Below are 16,347 nucleotides of genomic sequence, written 5' to 3'. Positions count from 1 at the left end.
TAATTTGCGCTGCAACTCCTGCTGCTTACAGCATTGCGCAAAGGCAACCACCTTCTAGCCCCTTCCCTGCTGGGCTCATAAGAGATGGAAGGGGACTGTCGCTCAGCGGCGGGGCATCTGCTTTGCATTTAAGAAGGCCCCAGGTTCCATCCCTGCCAGCAACTTTGGGTAGGGCTGAGAATTTCCCCTGCACTGTCAGTCCGTGCAGGCTAAGTGGGCCAGTGCTTTGACTCCGTATAAGTCAGCTTCCTACATGCCTGTGTAAGACACCCCTATCCGAAAGGTGCCAAGCGAATGTCTCCCAACCCTTTCTAGGTACAAGCACCTTACTTTCCTTCCTGCACCCCTTCGCGCAAGGGTCTTTTAACCCCGCCTGGCCCAGTGTTACCTCTAATAGCCTGAAGACTTCCTGGAAGCAGGTCTCTAGGAAAGGCAGGAAGGCCACACTGAGATGAAACCAAAAAAAAAGAGGGGCGGTGTTAGTGTGATAAGAGCTGTCGTCTCTCCCCATGAGCTCTAGGGTGGGGAACCTGCAGCCCTCCAGATGTTGGTGGGTTCCAACTCCCATCAGACACCGCAGTCAGTGGTCAAGGGTGATGGGAGCTGTTAGTCCAGCAACATCTGAAAGGCCACACGCTCTCCTCTCCCCTGCACTTATTTGTACCTTGTGTGTGCCATCCAGAAGCCCTCCCTCTTCACCACTTGCTTTCCCCACTCTCTCCGCAAGCCTGGAAGCAAACTTGTGTGTGTGTGGGGAACTTAGGTCCCATCTGCCCCATATATTTAAGTCAGTATCATACGACTTTACATATAGTTATTATTTAGATTTATTGCCTGCCTTTCACCCAAAGGCCCCAGGGCAGGTCAAACAAATTTGAAAATACAACAATTAAAACGAACCAAAAATCACAGGGTAGGTCTTGAAAATACACATCTTGTGTATCAGAAACCAGGGTAAAGAGGTGTGCAGCATTTGCCTAAAGCTGTACAGTGAGGTAGCCAGACATAACTCAGCGGGGAGGGAGTTCCACAACTTAGGGGCTGCCACAGAGAAGGCTTGCTCTCTCCCAGCCCCAGTCCCAGCCCCAGCAGCTTGCAAGGGTGGCGGAACTACCATAAGGGCCCCCTCTGCTGATCTCAACACCCGGGCGGGTCTGTAGGGCAGGAGGTGGTCTTTCAGGTATTTCTCATAGCTTTCCCTAAAGAATCCTGGGAAATGTGGTTTGTTAAGAGTTGTTAGGAGGAGACTCCCATTCCCCTCACAGAGCTACAATTACCAGAGTGGTGTAACAATCAATCCCTCTTCCCAGGGAATTCTGGGGATTGTAACTCTGTGAGGGGAACAGCAGTCTCCTAACAACTGTCATCACCTTTCAAAACTTACAGGAGTTGCCTGTGTGCGTGTTTGGGAGTGTCTGGTGTGTGCATATGCTTGGGAGTGGCTGAGGTGTGATCACACACAGGGGTGTGTATATGTTTGGGAGTTCCTGGGGCAGAGGGTTGGGATACCTGTGTATGTGGGTGGGAGGGTTGGCACAGAAAGCACACCAGGGCAAACCCCTAATGTGTGTGTGTGTGTGTATATATACATATAAGGTTTTTATGGTATTTTAAATATAAGTGTGTGTGTGTATGTGTGTGTGTATATATATATATATATATACACAGAGAGAGAGAGAGAGAGAGAGATTTTAATACATTTAAACTGCTTAGAGTTTTTTTAATATATGAAGCCGTATATAAATTATAAATTGAATGATACGTAGGGTGGACTAAGGTATGCTTTTCCACAGCTGTGTCATCCTTCCACTGTCAGAGGCAGTATACCTCTGAATGTCACTTGCTGGGAAGCACCTGTGGGAAGAGTAGTGCTGTTACGCTCAGGTCCTACCCACTGGGGCATCTGGTTGGTCGCTGTGAGAAGAGGCTGGACTAGATGCCCCCCGCTTTGGTTTGACCCAGTTGCAGAGCTCTTTTTAAACACATGAGGCTGCCCAGGAGCTAAGGCCACATGCACACGCGCACACGCACAGAGGTACGTACCAGGCCCCTGTGGCAATCTCCCCCAAAGCCACGCATGCATCTTCCTTTTCATCCATGAAGGCACTTCCCACATTCAACCTACAAGGGGACAGAGAGGAAAGAGAAAATTGGGACTAGCCTCTTCCCAAGCTACAAGTCAGATCCAAGCCCCAAGTCAGAATCTTACACCTAGAGTGTTCTCCTAAGGACTGGTTCACGCCCAGGCGGATCTATTTATTGTTTATTTATTTAAAATATTTCTGTCCCGCCCTTCTGCTCTATAATGGGGCGGCTTACAAAAATAAAACCAAACACGTACATAATAAAATTGTAAAAGGTAAAATCACAAAAACATTAAAATTAATTAAAATACATAAAATACAATATGAATGTAAATGTGATTAATGGAATCCTTATAGGGATCCAGAGCAAGGTTGAGTGAGTGATTCCTTCCTTCCATCCATCCATCCACCCACCCAAATTCAAATTCAAATATTTATTGCGGTCAGAGACCCGTACAGAGAATATAAAATACATATGTAAAATAGTACAATGAATAAAATATAATAGCTCTGAATAAAATAGAACAGAGAGGAAAAAGCTATTGTGGAGGTTTCAAAAGGAAGATTTTAACCGTTTAAACTGGGCTGCATAGACAAATTTAGCAACAGACCTCGTTTGAGGCCTATTTGAGCCATTCAGGAGACAAAGTAACAAACACTCAAGAGATTTATTGGGATACTTTTTTGTAATTGGAATAATGTATTTATAGCGTTTGTGTGAGTATAATGGCAAAAAGAACATGTGAGAGGGTTTCCAGATCACCCGCCTTGCAAGGGCAAATGCGTTGATCATAGGCTATTCCCTGATATCTCCCTTCCAATAGTGCTGAGGTTAAACAGTTAAATCTAGCCTTAGCAAATGCATGTCGGTATTTGGGAACTGTTAAGTAGTCCAGATATGGGGCATGGTTCAGAGGGTCAGAGCTCAGCTTGTGGTATAAGGGTGAGCAGGTTTTGGATGCAGCAGCGAATGAGCTTTGGAGGTCTATGTCTAAGTCTGGTTCGGATGGTATGTCTGACCATTACTGGATCTAGGGAGGATAAGTGTTCTATGGAGAAGCCTAACCTAGGGAGTTTGTTATGAAAGGTTTTCATCCACGTGGAAAGATAAGAATCTTTCCAGAGGAATGCTAAATATCCAGATGGACAGTTATAGGAGAGTTTGGTCCAGTAATTGAACGCGAGAGACCATGCTTGACATTCGATCGAAGGTAGGCATACCTCTAAGCTAAGAGCAGCATTCGGGACACATCTTGGCACACCGAAGATTTGACGCAGAAAGTTTGAAAGTACTGTTTCTATAGAGGAGTTATAGGCTGAAATCCAAAGAGGGGCACCATACAGTAGTTGAGGAATGATCTTAGTTCTAAAGACTTGAATAGCCGTGGGGATAAACTGCCCTCCTTTGGTGTAAAAGAAGCATAGAATATTCTTCGCTGTGGTCCGGGCCGTCCTAACCACCGCACGGATATGTGGAGCCCAAGAGAGGGAGGAATGAAACATAATGCCAAGGTATTTATAACACGTGACTTGGGCAATTGGTTGACCGTTAATGATCCATTCGGAGACTGTGGATCGTTTTGTGAAAGCCACGATTTTAGTTTTGGAAAAATTTATAGTTAAGTGATTGTCAGTACAATATGACATGAAAATTCGCAACAGGTGTTTGAGGCCCACTTTAGAGAATGATAGAAGAGCCGTGTCATCTGCATAAAGCAGAATAGGGCATCTATGTTCACTGACTTTGGGCGCATGGAGATTTGGGGAGAGACACCTCTTTCCCAGATCATTCAAGAAGAGATTGAAAAGTAGGGGGGCCAGGACACAGCCTTGTCTAACCCCTTTCTTTATGGGGATCGAGTTGGTCAGACCCCCATCGCTTCCACAACGGACACGGAGTGTGGTATTCAGATGCAAATTATAAATTAGAAGAAGCAATCTTTTCTCGATTGTTGTTTTTGCCAGTTTAGCCCATAATTTGTCCCTTGGGATGGAATCAAAGGCAGATTTTAAATCCACAAAAGCGACAAATAGGCCGTTCCCCAGTCAGTTCCTGTATTTTTCTGCCAGATGATTTAAGAGTATACAGTGGTCTAGGACAGAGCTTCCACTCCTAAATCCTGCCTGTTCCCTTCCCAAGATGTTTTCCTCCTCCATCCAGGAGGCCAATTTTCCTTTCAGGTAGGAAGCGTAAAGTTTTCCTATTACTGAGAGAAGGCTAATTGGTCTGTAGTTAGAGGGATCCTCTCTTGGACCTTTTTTGTAAACAGGAATAACTATAGTTTCATGCCAAGTCTCGGGGAAATGGCCAGTATTATTTATGGAAGTAAATAAATTAGCCAATATGGGAGCCCACCAGTCTTGATGACTCTTCAAGAGCTCAGGGGGTAGATTGTCACAGCCCAGGGCCTTCGCACGTTTTAAGCCCCCAATTAAATCTATTATTTCTTTCTGAGAGACTGGTGTCCATACTGGTAGATTTTCAAGATCAAAAGTAAAGGGATACTTTGGGGGGATAACGCATGTACCCTCTTGCGTATCTGTAAAATATTGTTCCCATATGTAAGGAGGAATATTACATGGAACAAAATTGGTGGATCTCAAGGTTCCAGAAACAAGGGACCAGAATCTTTGTGAGTTTTTGGTTTTGGCTGCATGTATTAGGGACTTCCAGTCCTCATACTGTGTTTGTCTCTTTTTGGTGGCTATTAGGGACTTATATTTCCTTTTAATGATATAGTACTCAGAAGGGAGAGTACTGACATTATGCTGACGATATTGTAAATATACCTGTCTTAGTTGTCTCTTGGCGCTTATACATTCTTTGTCAAACCATCTTGGGAGACCAACTCTTAAGTTTGCCCTGATGGTAGGAAATTGGGAACTAGGAGAGAGTTTAAGGTCGCTGTCAGTGAATCAAAAACACTTAGGGGCGTTGAAAGGTTAGAGGTATTCCCTAGTTGCTCTTGGATGGACTGGGCAGAAGGGGAGGAGATAAAGGCTGCTATTCTAGAAGCTATTTGAGGAGACCAGATGGATCTCCTAAATGGGTAGCACGCTAAGTTAGCTACCGAGTTAATTTCCACATCTAATCAATTTTTCTCTTTTAGTTAGATTAATAGAGTTAGAGGCAGATGGTCACTATCTTGTCTCGTACCCACGGAAAAATTAACTATTGCGTTCAGTAACTGGTGCGAAATTATTGCGTAATCGATTACGCTGCTTCCTCTGTTGGAAATGTAGGTGTATTCGGCACATTTATCCAAGGGATTTAGTTCATTGAGGATAATAAGGTTCCGAGTTCCAATTAAATGGGTTAGGCAGATTCCCGGGTAGTTAACCCTGTGGTCTTTAGAGGTCCTATCAAAGTGATAGACATGATGTTTGTTCTCCTCACCCCCCCACAGTTTTGATGCCATGAGAATATCATTATTGGGACCAATCCTGACATTAAAGTCTCCCATAATAATTATTAGGGCTTTGGGGTACCAGGCCTCCAGCTCTGTTATATAAGTGTCTAAATCATCCCATATTTGATCAGTGTGTGCCCTTGTCAAGGGTGGAGGGATATAAACATTAATTAGAAGAAAGGATAAAGTGTGAAACGTCATCAGGACAACTATGGCAACATCATTACATGGATGAATGTTTCTGAGATGAGCCATCAATGAAGCGGACATTAGAATCGCCATACCTCCTTTGGCTCTGCCTTTATTTTTACCCATAGATGGCTTTGCTGGTAGGTCGATAGAAGTATAATCATCCAACGATAGATTATGGGTGTTCCAGGTCTCCTGGAGGAAAATTATGTCATATTGTTTCAGGTAGGTAGTCAGTTCTAAATTGTTTTGCTTAGCACTCCATCCTGCTATATTCCATGATAAAAGCTGTAAGGGAGGGTTTGTCAACAGTGCTTTTCGGTTGTTGCAGGAGAATATTGAAGAGAGGGCTGTTATAGCTCCATATGGTGAGGTTGTTATACGAGGAGAATGTCAGTGTAGTACGTCTATTCGATTTAAGGATCCTGTGGTGTCCGTGAATATCGCGCCGGATGTCTTAACGGGAATTGTATATTTGTTCATCGTTTGAATTGACTTAGTTGGAAGATGGTCTGTATCCAGTAGGGAAGAATAGGAGTTTTTTTCCAAGGGGCTCTTATCAGACTTCATATCCACTAGTCGTTGAGTTAGTTGATGTAGCTTGTTGATAATCATCACACGCTCTATATCCGGTAATTGAGAGTATAATTCCGTAAGTTGGAGCTCCTCCGGCTCCAATTCATGCATTAAAGTTGACAGAGTTTGGATCCGACTAGGGAAAGCAGAGGAATGAGATGACATTGGAGGACTGGGCTGTAGAGGAGACCCCAGGGTGTCATAGGCTGATGACATCTCTATCTCAGTGGAAGTCACGCTAGGAGATTGAGAAATATAGTTCACTAATGATGAAGGAGAGGCAGAGTTTATATAGTAAATTGTTAAACCCCTAGTCTTGAGGTTCTCCTTTATACGATAAATCTGATTGGCAGTGTCTGAAGAGTGCAGGGTGACAATCAAGCGCCAATGGTCAGTTTTAAAGGATACATTAACCATGGACTTAATATAATTCGTACGGTATAAAGGATGCAAAATTTGAGCAAAACAGTTATCCAAAAATGGAATGCTTGGAAAGGAGGGCCAACGTCCCGGAGCCCTCTGGTTGTATGACACTACCAATTTATCCAGTTGAAGTACAGGATTCCAAAAGTGACGTTGAGTATTAATAGAGGCTGGTCTTATATTCAGTCGTGGTGTCGGCAGCAGAGTGCTTGGTTCCCCAGCCTTATTTTGGGGGTCGAAACTAAAGAATTTGCCCCCTTGTTTTGGAGAAGTGCCATTCTTTTGTGGATGGATTATATTATTAGATTTGGTCTTGGCTTGTTCCGTAGAGATGTAATTCGGCGTCTGAGTATCAAGAAGCTTAAATAATGGCTTAAAGTTCATTTTTCTTTCAGGGGTAGGTTTGGTGTTTTTAATGTTCTTTGGTTTCTTAGATGTTCTTGTTTGTTTCTGCTTTCCCGCGCCTGAGGAGAGTTTCTTCGAAAGCTTATTGATGTTTTTAACAGCTCCTCCAGCATTCGAGTTCTGTTGTACAGTGGTAGATGGCGGAGATGCTAAAGTTCCGTGTTCCATAGTAGTCTGAGGGAAGTGCGACCCGAGTGTTTTCACCAGAGTGGTAAGCAGGTTGTTTGTTTCTGCGATATACACTTTGACCAGGCTCAATTCTTCAAACAGGAGGGCTTGCCATCCAGAACCAGAAGTCTTAGACGCAGAAAGAGATGTGGATGTTAGATGGTATGCCTCTGTATTCAATTCAAGTACGGATGGTGGTTGTCTCTGGGGTTCATGGTATGAGTCAATAGTGATCACCTCCGAGGGAGGACCCTCAGTCACTGAGTTTGTAGTACAATTAAAGCTTGCGTCTATCAGCTCCTCAGCCAAGGTTTTAGCAGCTATATTGGCAGCATATGCTTTTACTGAAAAGGGTTGGTCTAAAGTCCATTCATGAAACACTGATGGTAGAGGATTAATTTCTTGGGCAGTTTGGGTGTGTGATAGGAGATGTGATTGGTCATGAATATATGGAAATATGAATATATGGAAAATATTTCGTTATTTTAGCTTGAAATTTACTTGTCGTAGTATCCTCCTCCATTTCCGTTCCCCTCTGCTGCTGACGACTCCTTAGTGAGGCCATTTGCATGCAAAGCTTAAAATAGCTTGTAATGAAACAGTATCGTTCTCAGTTCCAGAAGCAGCTCAGAGACTTTTTAGATAAGTTTGCCTCGATGTAACAATAATTGTTAGATTTATTGTAGTGCTGCCTCAGTTGACTTCTAGAATTTAAGTTCATCAGGTGGCGTAATTAATGGCTATGTCTGCAGCCGGTGATTAATGATGTTTCTGCTCTTTCGGTTTGCAGCCTCCTTTGTTAAACAAAGTGTACTAGTTCTATAGAGGCTTGCAAATGAGTACTCAGAGATAAATTTCTGAGAGTAGAAGTCAGTTTCAGGTCATTAAAAGCAAAAAATTGAGCATACACAAAAAGCGTGTCTTACCGGAAGAGAAATCTCACCGGAAGTCCACCCACCCACCCACATATACAGGGGGTGGTACTAAAGGGACTACAAAGGTAAATTTTAACGTAGAAGGCATAAAATCAGTGTCAGGCTCTACCTTCAGTACCCTCTACCCAAGTCTGGAGTGCTTCACTTCAGACTGCACGAAAGCGGCAGGAAGGGGGCTCACCCAATAGGCTGCTCCTCCACACGCACACACAGAAGACTAGCATGTCAGGGGGAAAGGGTCTAGTCTAGTTTTCTGCATGCAGGAATGTATAGCATCGTATAAAAAAGCACCCAAGCATTCGGTGTGACGGAATACAGCCCAGATATACAGTAGCTTGACAATCCTGATGAGGACTGGAGCTGTGGGACGAGGCTCTACACCATCGCCAGGCAGCTTGGTTGATGGCCTCCCAGATTTACAAAGACACACACACACATATACACACCTTTGAAACCCAAATCTACCACCAACAATATATTCCCCTCCCACTTGCCCAGTTCCAACTCCATCACTATCCAGTGGGCGAAAAATCTATCTAGAGAGAAGGACTTGAGAATAATAACTGTTCAAAAAAAGTCATCGTTGTCATAGTATTTACATTTATATCCTGCCTTTCCTCCCAAAGGAAGCACAGGATGGCGAACAGATGCGGGTTTTTTAGTGCTTTAAAAAGAAAACATCTTTAAAATATCTTAAAATGCAGAATGGGATAAAGTCTCTACCTAAAAGGCTTGTTGAAAGAGGAAGGCCTTCAGTAGGCACTGAAAAGATAACAGAAACAGCACCTGTCTAATATTTAAAGGGGAGGGAATTCCAATGTGAAGTCCTCCAGATATTGCTGGACTACAACTCCCATCATCCCTGACCACTGGCCGGCCATGCTTACTGGGGCTGATGAGAGTTATAGTCCTGCCACATCTGGTGGGCACCACATTGGCTGCCCCCACCTTGGACATTTCCTACCAGTGAGGTAGAGGCTCCCATCACTTAACAAAGAAAATCTCCCAACAAACCCTCCCATGATTGGTTAACTACCCTGTAATCTCGGAGTCGTCATCTTCCTCCTCCTCATCGGTCAGGCTCTCATCTCCCTCCACCTCGGCCTCCTCTTCTTCCTCATCGTCAAACAAAAGGAAAGAATTTCCGGTGCCGCAGTGAGGCTAGGCAAGGCAGATGAAAAACCCCCCAACAAGAGACGTAAGAAGGAACTTTTAACAGAAGTGGGCCCCCAGACACTGGGAGAGCATTTATTAATCATCAACAATACCCATCATTCACCAAACTGCTTTTGCACCACAGAGGCCTGTTAGGAGACCCAAGAATTTTTAAATGAGTCCCCACCTGATTTTTAGCTATTCAATTAAACTTTTTATATGCATCACCAAGACTTGGGGAAGGGTCCTAACTCGGGCAGAGCATTTGCTTTGCACACAGACAGTGCCAGGTTCAATGGCCAGCATCTCAAGCTCTGGCTGGGAGAGATTCCTTGTCTGAAATCCTGAAAAGCTGCTGCCTGTCAGTGTCCTGAACAAGACAGACAGCAGCTTCCTACATTCTATGCCTTGACCTCCGGATACGTACTATTTCAAACTACCAATGGAAGGGAGCGTAAGCCGAGCAAAACAGAACAAAATCGATCCCTCAGTTCCAGAAGACATCAGCTGAAATGTTTTCTTGTTCAATCCCCTGTTAATGAAGCAAGCTTGAACCAAAAATAGTCTTAAAAAGAAAAGAAAAGCAACTTTAAAGTGCCGCCAGAACAGCTGAAGTCATGCCCCGCTCAGTTACTCAAGTAAAACTTTAGTTAATTCAACTGCCACGCAATGCTTGCAGGCCTGAAAGATTAACATTTTATTACTTGTATAGTTTAGAAGCAATTTCTTTGCTTCTAAACTTTTGGAAGACGCTTTTGAGTGCTTTCTGTACAGGAAACGAGGTAAAAAATAAATAATCCTAACGTTGTGTTGTGAAAAAGAAAATGGATTCATAGGGTCCTACTAGCACCCATAATCATTCACTCATAATAATCACCAAGGGTCTCTCACCTGCTCAGTTAGCACAAGAAATTTAAGAAGATGGGCACTAAAACACAGCAGCGATACCAAGTGCCACAGACTTTTCCGCCTACAATTCATAGTACTTTGGCCTCAACGTTTACAGTTTTTCTCTTGCTCCACACACCATGAATATGCTTTTAAGTTCAAGTGTGTGCCAACTCCATGTTTTTTTAATGAAATGCGCTCTAGGCCAGAAAAGAAGATATCAAAATAAAGATGTCTTTTGAGTGCCACAAGACTCTTTGCTCAATTTCTTCCTGGATGGTTCTTAAAAGACTATCATAAGGAGGTGCAGTTTGAGTTGTGGCTCCCCTCCCTTAAGACAGGCACTCAAACCTCCTCTCTCTGCTTTACTTGCCCCATTTTTTTTGGCTGGGGGGGGAAGAACAGACATATGCTCCATTCTCAGAATACTGGCAGAATTTTATTTATATACCGCTGTTCATAAAAAAAAAAATCAAAGCAGTTTACAACATACATAAATACATGAAAAAGCCATATAAAAAATTAAAACCAGGAATCAATAACTAACTAGTACAGAAAGATACCTTCTCAACCGACTGCATAAGTCTGGTGGCATAAACAAGTTTTCAGCAGGTGTTTAAAGGCAGAAGGCGCCTGCTGAATCTCTACTGGCAGAGGATACCATGGGACTGGGCCAAAGACAATAAAGGCTTGGTTTCTTCTTGTTATTTATTTATTACATTTAAATACTGCCCCATAGCCGAAGCTCTCTGGGCAATTAAAAACAAAAAAAAGAAATACACAAATTTGAAAACACCATAACAATTTAAAAATACAATTTTAAAAAAATTAAAAACACATGCTAAAATGCCTGGGAGAAGAGGAAAGTCTTGACCTGGCGCCAAAAAGATAACAGTGTTGGCGCCAGGCACACCTTGTCACAGGGATCATTCCATAATTTGGGGGCCACCACTGAGAAGGCCCTCTTCCTTGTTGCCAGACTCCCAACTTCCCTCGGAGTAGGCACCCGGAGGGTGGCCTTGGATGTTGAGCATAGTGTACAGGTAGGTTCTTGTCGGGAGAGGTGGTCAATCAGGTATTGTGATCCTAAGCCATGTAAGGCTTTATAGATTAAAACCAGCACCTTGTTGCCTGATGAGCCTCACCAACTCAGGGATGACCAATAATATTCCAGCAGATGATCTCAGTAATCAAGCAGGGATGCAAGGATTCAGGTGGTCCCTAAGGTCCCTTGGACCCAAGAATCCCCCCTCCTCTCTAACTGGGGAAGCAGCTCACTAAGAGACCCTAGCTCTATTTACCTGCTATTTTATTTAATCAAAGCGGTTTGCAACAAATAACACGCCATACACAGTAAAAACCATTAAAAATACAATAAAAACAAAAGTCAACTATTGTAAAAAGACAACTTCTTAATGGCCTGCATAAGCCTGGCGGGACAGAAAGGTTTTATATATATGAGAGTAGGTAGCCCAGTTCTCACCAGGCACCTTCAGTTTTAATGTTTAAATGCCTGTTGGAAACCTTTCTTTTATATATATATTAGATAGATAGATTAGATAGATTAGACAGATTAAAAATCATGATTCTAGCTCTCCAGGGCTGCCAAGACAAATCTTTGAAAAACATGGGCATTGCGCTCACCTCAATGCCTTCTGTGGATTTGAGAGAATAGATCATCAGCGTGGTGATGCGAGGCAGGTATGGAGCAATGGAGTCCTCTAACACAGCAGCCAGCGAACCAAAGAGGCTGTACCTGGTGCAATGAAGATTTATTTTAAGCAACTGCATTTCTCATTGGCCTCCAGTTTTTAAAAAGGAAGGATCACATTGCAGATGGAAAGTGGACCTCATTCTTCTCAAGATTCTGGACAGCCAATGCCAGAGCGGTCCAAGTCTTCACCATCCTGGTGCCCTCCAGATACTTTGGACTATAGCTCTTATCAGCTCTGGCCAGCAGAGCCATGCTGGGGCTAACAGAAGTTGTAGTCCAAAACACCTGGAGATTGCCAGGTTGGCAAAAGCTGCCTTAGGCCATCTATCATCCCATCCTGGTTCTGATTGCCTGGAAGACAGAAATTTAAGCCTTTTCTTCTTAGTTTAATCATTGATCCTCAGCTTTTTGCTTCAATGACTTTAGCTGGGTAAAAAAATAATCTTTAAGAGGCCTCATTTTTCCTACACTTTTCTCAGCCACATACTCAAGCATACCAACAGGGCCAGGCTGAGCTAGTGGATGTTTCTCCACATCAGCTGCCAAGATAACAGACTCAGCATTCCCAGATATTCCCATGAGATTCATTCTGCTCACCAGTTCACAAGGAGGTACCAAAATGGCGTTCCCCTGGCTCTCCTTGGAGACTTTGGTTCTCTGTTAAATGCCTAAATAAATGGGGCTGACAGTCATCTGGGCCATCTGGAAATGCGTCACAATGCAGGGCTTCAAAAGTCAACGCTAACACCACCTTGAACTGCGCCGAGCGGCAGGTGACACTGCCTCTCGCCAAGTCCGACCACTAGTTTGTCTGCCCAGAAGAGCATAACAAGAGCGCTGCTGGATCAGGCCAGTGGCCCATCTAGGCAGGCACCCTCTTCTCACAAAGGCCAACCAGATGCCCAAATGCAAAGCCCAGGAGCAGGGCCTGACTACCAGAGCACTCTCCCCTCCTGCGGTTTCCAGCAACTGGTATTTAGAAGCATTGCACTTCAGGCAGTGGAGGTAGTACATAGACATCAGTAGCCTAATGATCCTCCATTAATTTGCCTAACCCTGTTTTAAAGCCATCCGAGTTGGTGGCCGCCTCCTCAGAATGGGAGCAGCCAAACTGGCATAGACCTTTCCCCATCACCTGCTAGCCACCTCCTTTTAATTGGAAATGTTGGGAATCAAACCTGGGACCCTCTGCATGCAGAAGCAAGCCTTCTAATGCCACCAAGCAATGGGACCCTTCTCCCCCCCCCAAAAAAAAATCTCACCACAGGTGAGCAATTCGACAACACAGACAAAACTCTCACACCCACCACGGATCTCCACCAGACGGAAGTAACAATGGGAAATTGATGGGTCACCCTGTTCCCATCCAGCCTGGGGGGGGGGGCGCTGACTTACGTGCAGCGCCGCAAGTCCGGATCGTCCACTTGGTTGCAGAGTTCCAGCCCGAACTGGCAGCACTTGTCGGCCAGTGGCAAGAAGACGTCCCTGTCCATGACGCTGGCGAGGACAGCCACCGTCTCTGGGGAGGAAGCAGAGCGCAAGGCTGTGAGAGCAGCAGAGGCTGCTGGGAAAGGGAGAGGGGGGAGGCAGGCTTTGGGAGGGACAGGTAGTTCCCCCAACACCCCCGGCTCATTGTAATTCTTGCTATTTACACTGCACCCTTCTGTCTGCTGACCGTCGGGGAACCTTTTGTGATACCAGCAAAGCGCAACTAATAATTCAAGCAGGTCTTGATGGACTTACAGGCCGTATGTTTGGGGGCGGGGGCAGACCAAGGCACAAAATGGTGGCTTAAAGGGCAGGGCCAGCTGCACCCCACAAACTCAGACACCGAGATAAGCCGGAGGGGATGGGTAGAAATCTCCATTCAAAATGTCCAATTTTGGGATGGGGCCTTCTTTGGTGTTGCTGTTGCTAAATTCCCTCGTCGTTTGCAAACAGCCTACTGCAAACAATCCAGTAGGTTGCCGTCTACCTTCTGCCAGCCCCTGGTTGGGAGGGGGAGGTCTGGGTTGCCACCTTACTCGCAAGCCGGGCTCCTGCATTTTATTTTAAGCAGCTGCTTCATGAGAAGCTGAAATTCAATAGGAAAGGTTCCCCCCCCCAGGATGGAGCTCCAGTAAATGAGGAATGCTCTACCTGTTGAACTTCCATGTCACATAGCTGCTTGTCAGGGGGAGTTTATCACCCCCCCTCCCCCCGATGGCAATTACATAGCACTTCAAAAGGACTCCTGATCTCTCTTGGGCGACGGGAGCAGCCCTGACGCTCATCCAAAACCTAAACTTGTTTTGCAACTCCTCTTTCACTACATGAACCCGACAGGAAGCTTACTCGGAAGTCAGTCCCAATGAGCTCAATGAGACAGCGGTCCTTGGCCAACTGTATTTATCGGCCCATGTAAGCTTATAATTGCGACCATGAACTTGGAAGTGGGGAAAACCTTCGCTTACCTACAGACTGAATCTGGGCCGGTCTGAGGTCTTCCCGGGTGGTGAGCAGGTATCCCGTCAGGTGGTCCATGACGGCTTGGAAGTAGGGCAAGAGGGACCCCTGGGCAGCCTGAGCTAGAGGTGGGAAGGAAGGAAGGAGACCATGGGGATGAGCACGGTACAAGGAACAGATCCAGAATTTCTGGGTCCCGGCAGATCTAAGAGGATTTGGGGTCTGCATGTGCACAATCTGCTTATTCTGATCGACTCCCTACCTCCCGTCAAAAGAACCCACGAATCCTAGTTCTCTATCAACCCTGCCCCCAAAAATGATTTTGTTAACTACTATTTGGGTGGAGCAGAAAACTCAAAAGCCATTTCCAGCAAACAACATCACAGCAGGCTTGTGCAAACTGAGCCGAGGACCATCCTTCACCAAAGCTCAGAGTTTTAACTTTGTGAATGCATAGTTCCCGCCACCACCACCACCCCAATCATCAGGCATGAACGGTCTTCCTCCTTCCAGGAATACCGCCCCACTTATGAGGAGGCTGATCCCATCTTTTCCAAGATTCAAAGCAAACAGGCTCCCACTCTGGGTGCATGCGCGCGTGTGCATTACCAATGGCCCCAATGGCGCTCACGGCCAGCTCCTTGGTGCGGGGGCTGCCGGGGGAACTCAAGGTGCACAGCATCCGTTCCATCAGGGCTGGGAGGTAGGGCGAGATCTTGCCTTCTGTGAGGAAGAAAAAGGCCTGGGGTGAAATGGAGAGAAAAGGGGGGGAGGAACACACTCCTTACAACACAACGACAGCACGTGGGCCTGACACTCTACAGCACCCTTCCCTAACCTAGTTCTGTCCAGATGTTATTGAACTACATCACCCCTGACATCTGGCCATGCAGAGGGAGGCTGATGGGAGTGGATGTTCTACAACAACATCTGGAAGGCACCAAGATGGTCAATCACCACCCGATCACAGAGAACCTCTGATGGGGCACTTCACCAGGGACCGAGCCTTTAGCATGACGGGCCCTGCCCTGTGGAACTCTCCACCAGTGGCGCTTCAGGGGGAACCATCTTGCTTTCTGTCTTCTGAAAACTGGATTGTTCAGACAGGCCTTTGCAATTCAAATTTTCTCTTTTTCATTGATTTTTTTAAAATGATGTCTTTATGGTTGCCTTTTGCAGATTCTGTTTTTATACATTATATTCCACCTTAATGCATGGGAAAGGGTGTTGTAAACCCTAAGAGAACAGGATTTTAAAAAATAGCAGTGAGGCAAGTCAGGGCATAAGTTGCTCTGGGTCTCCCCATAGAGAAAAAGCAGGCAGTAAAACTAGTGAATAAAGGGTTAAAGTTTTGGACCCGGGTTCAAATCCTCACTCAGCCATAAAGATTGAGCAGGTAGCCTTGGGCAAGCCGCTCTGGCTCAGTTTTTCCATCTACCTTGTGGGGCTGTTAGGAAAACAGTGAAGTAACCCCGTGTACCATTATTATTACTGGTTTTGCATCAGTTTATTTTATTTATTTATAAACGCATTTATATACCACCTTATCAGAAAAATTATCACGGTGGCGTATAATGTTAAAATATAAAATAAAAATCATTAAGGTGCCTGGCTGACCAAAAATAAATATTAAATACCTGTCGGCAAAGAAAGGTTTTCAAGAGACACCTGAAATGCAAATGCGAGAGGGTGCCTGCTGAATCTCTGTTGGAAGGAGAGTTTCACCAGCGTGGGACCAGCAACACTAAATTCTGGTAGAGACCAATTGGGCCTCTGTAACATGGGGGCAACTAACAGTGCTCCTATGCCATCCTGAACCCCTTGGGTGAAAAGGGTCGGTTCCAAACACTAGCGGTTTAATTCACTAAGCTGGCCCACAAGCCCTACTCTCTAGAACAAATGTGGGGAAACCTCTTGCCCTCCAGAGGTTGCTGCACTGCTACTCCCATCATCCC

General features: G+C 45.1%; 1 protein-coding gene across 4 annotated transcripts in view; it reads right to left on the bottom strand.

The window, feature by feature from the left end:
- The window catches only part of IPO4 (importin 4), a 51,213-nt gene that overhangs the window by 12,493 nt on the left and 22,373 nt on the right, over positions 1 to 16,347 (bottom strand). For 3 of the 4 annotated variants that reach the window (XM_061589073.1, XM_061589075.1, XM_061589076.1), the window contains 7 exons: positions 15,002 to 15,115; positions 14,401 to 14,514; positions 13,343 to 13,466; positions 11,878 to 11,989; positions 9,227 to 9,351; positions 2,044 to 2,121; positions 389 to 446 (listed from right to left, as the gene is read on the bottom strand). In XM_061589073.1, the coding sequence (XP_061445057.1) occupies positions 389 to 446; positions 2,044 to 2,121; positions 9,227 to 9,351; positions 11,878 to 11,989; positions 13,343 to 13,466; positions 14,401 to 14,514; positions 15,002 to 15,115 (725 nt within the window). The remainder of the gene's footprint in view (positions 1 to 388; positions 447 to 2,043; positions 2,122 to 9,226; positions 9,352 to 11,877; positions 11,990 to 13,342; positions 13,467 to 14,400; positions 14,515 to 15,001; positions 15,116 to 16,347) is intronic. The other variant, XM_061589074.1, reaches the window with a different exon arrangement.

The sequence above is a fragment of the Rhineura floridana genome, chromosome 11 (genome assembly GCF_030035675.1).
Source record: "Rhineura floridana isolate rRhiFlo1 chromosome 11, rRhiFlo1.hap2, whole genome shotgun sequence".
NCBI classification, from domain to species: domain Eukaryota; kingdom Metazoa; phylum Chordata; class Lepidosauria; order Squamata; family Rhineuridae; genus Rhineura; species Rhineura floridana.
Note: the sequence above shows the minus strand (reverse complement) of the source record. Positions and strands in the feature narration are given on the sequence as shown.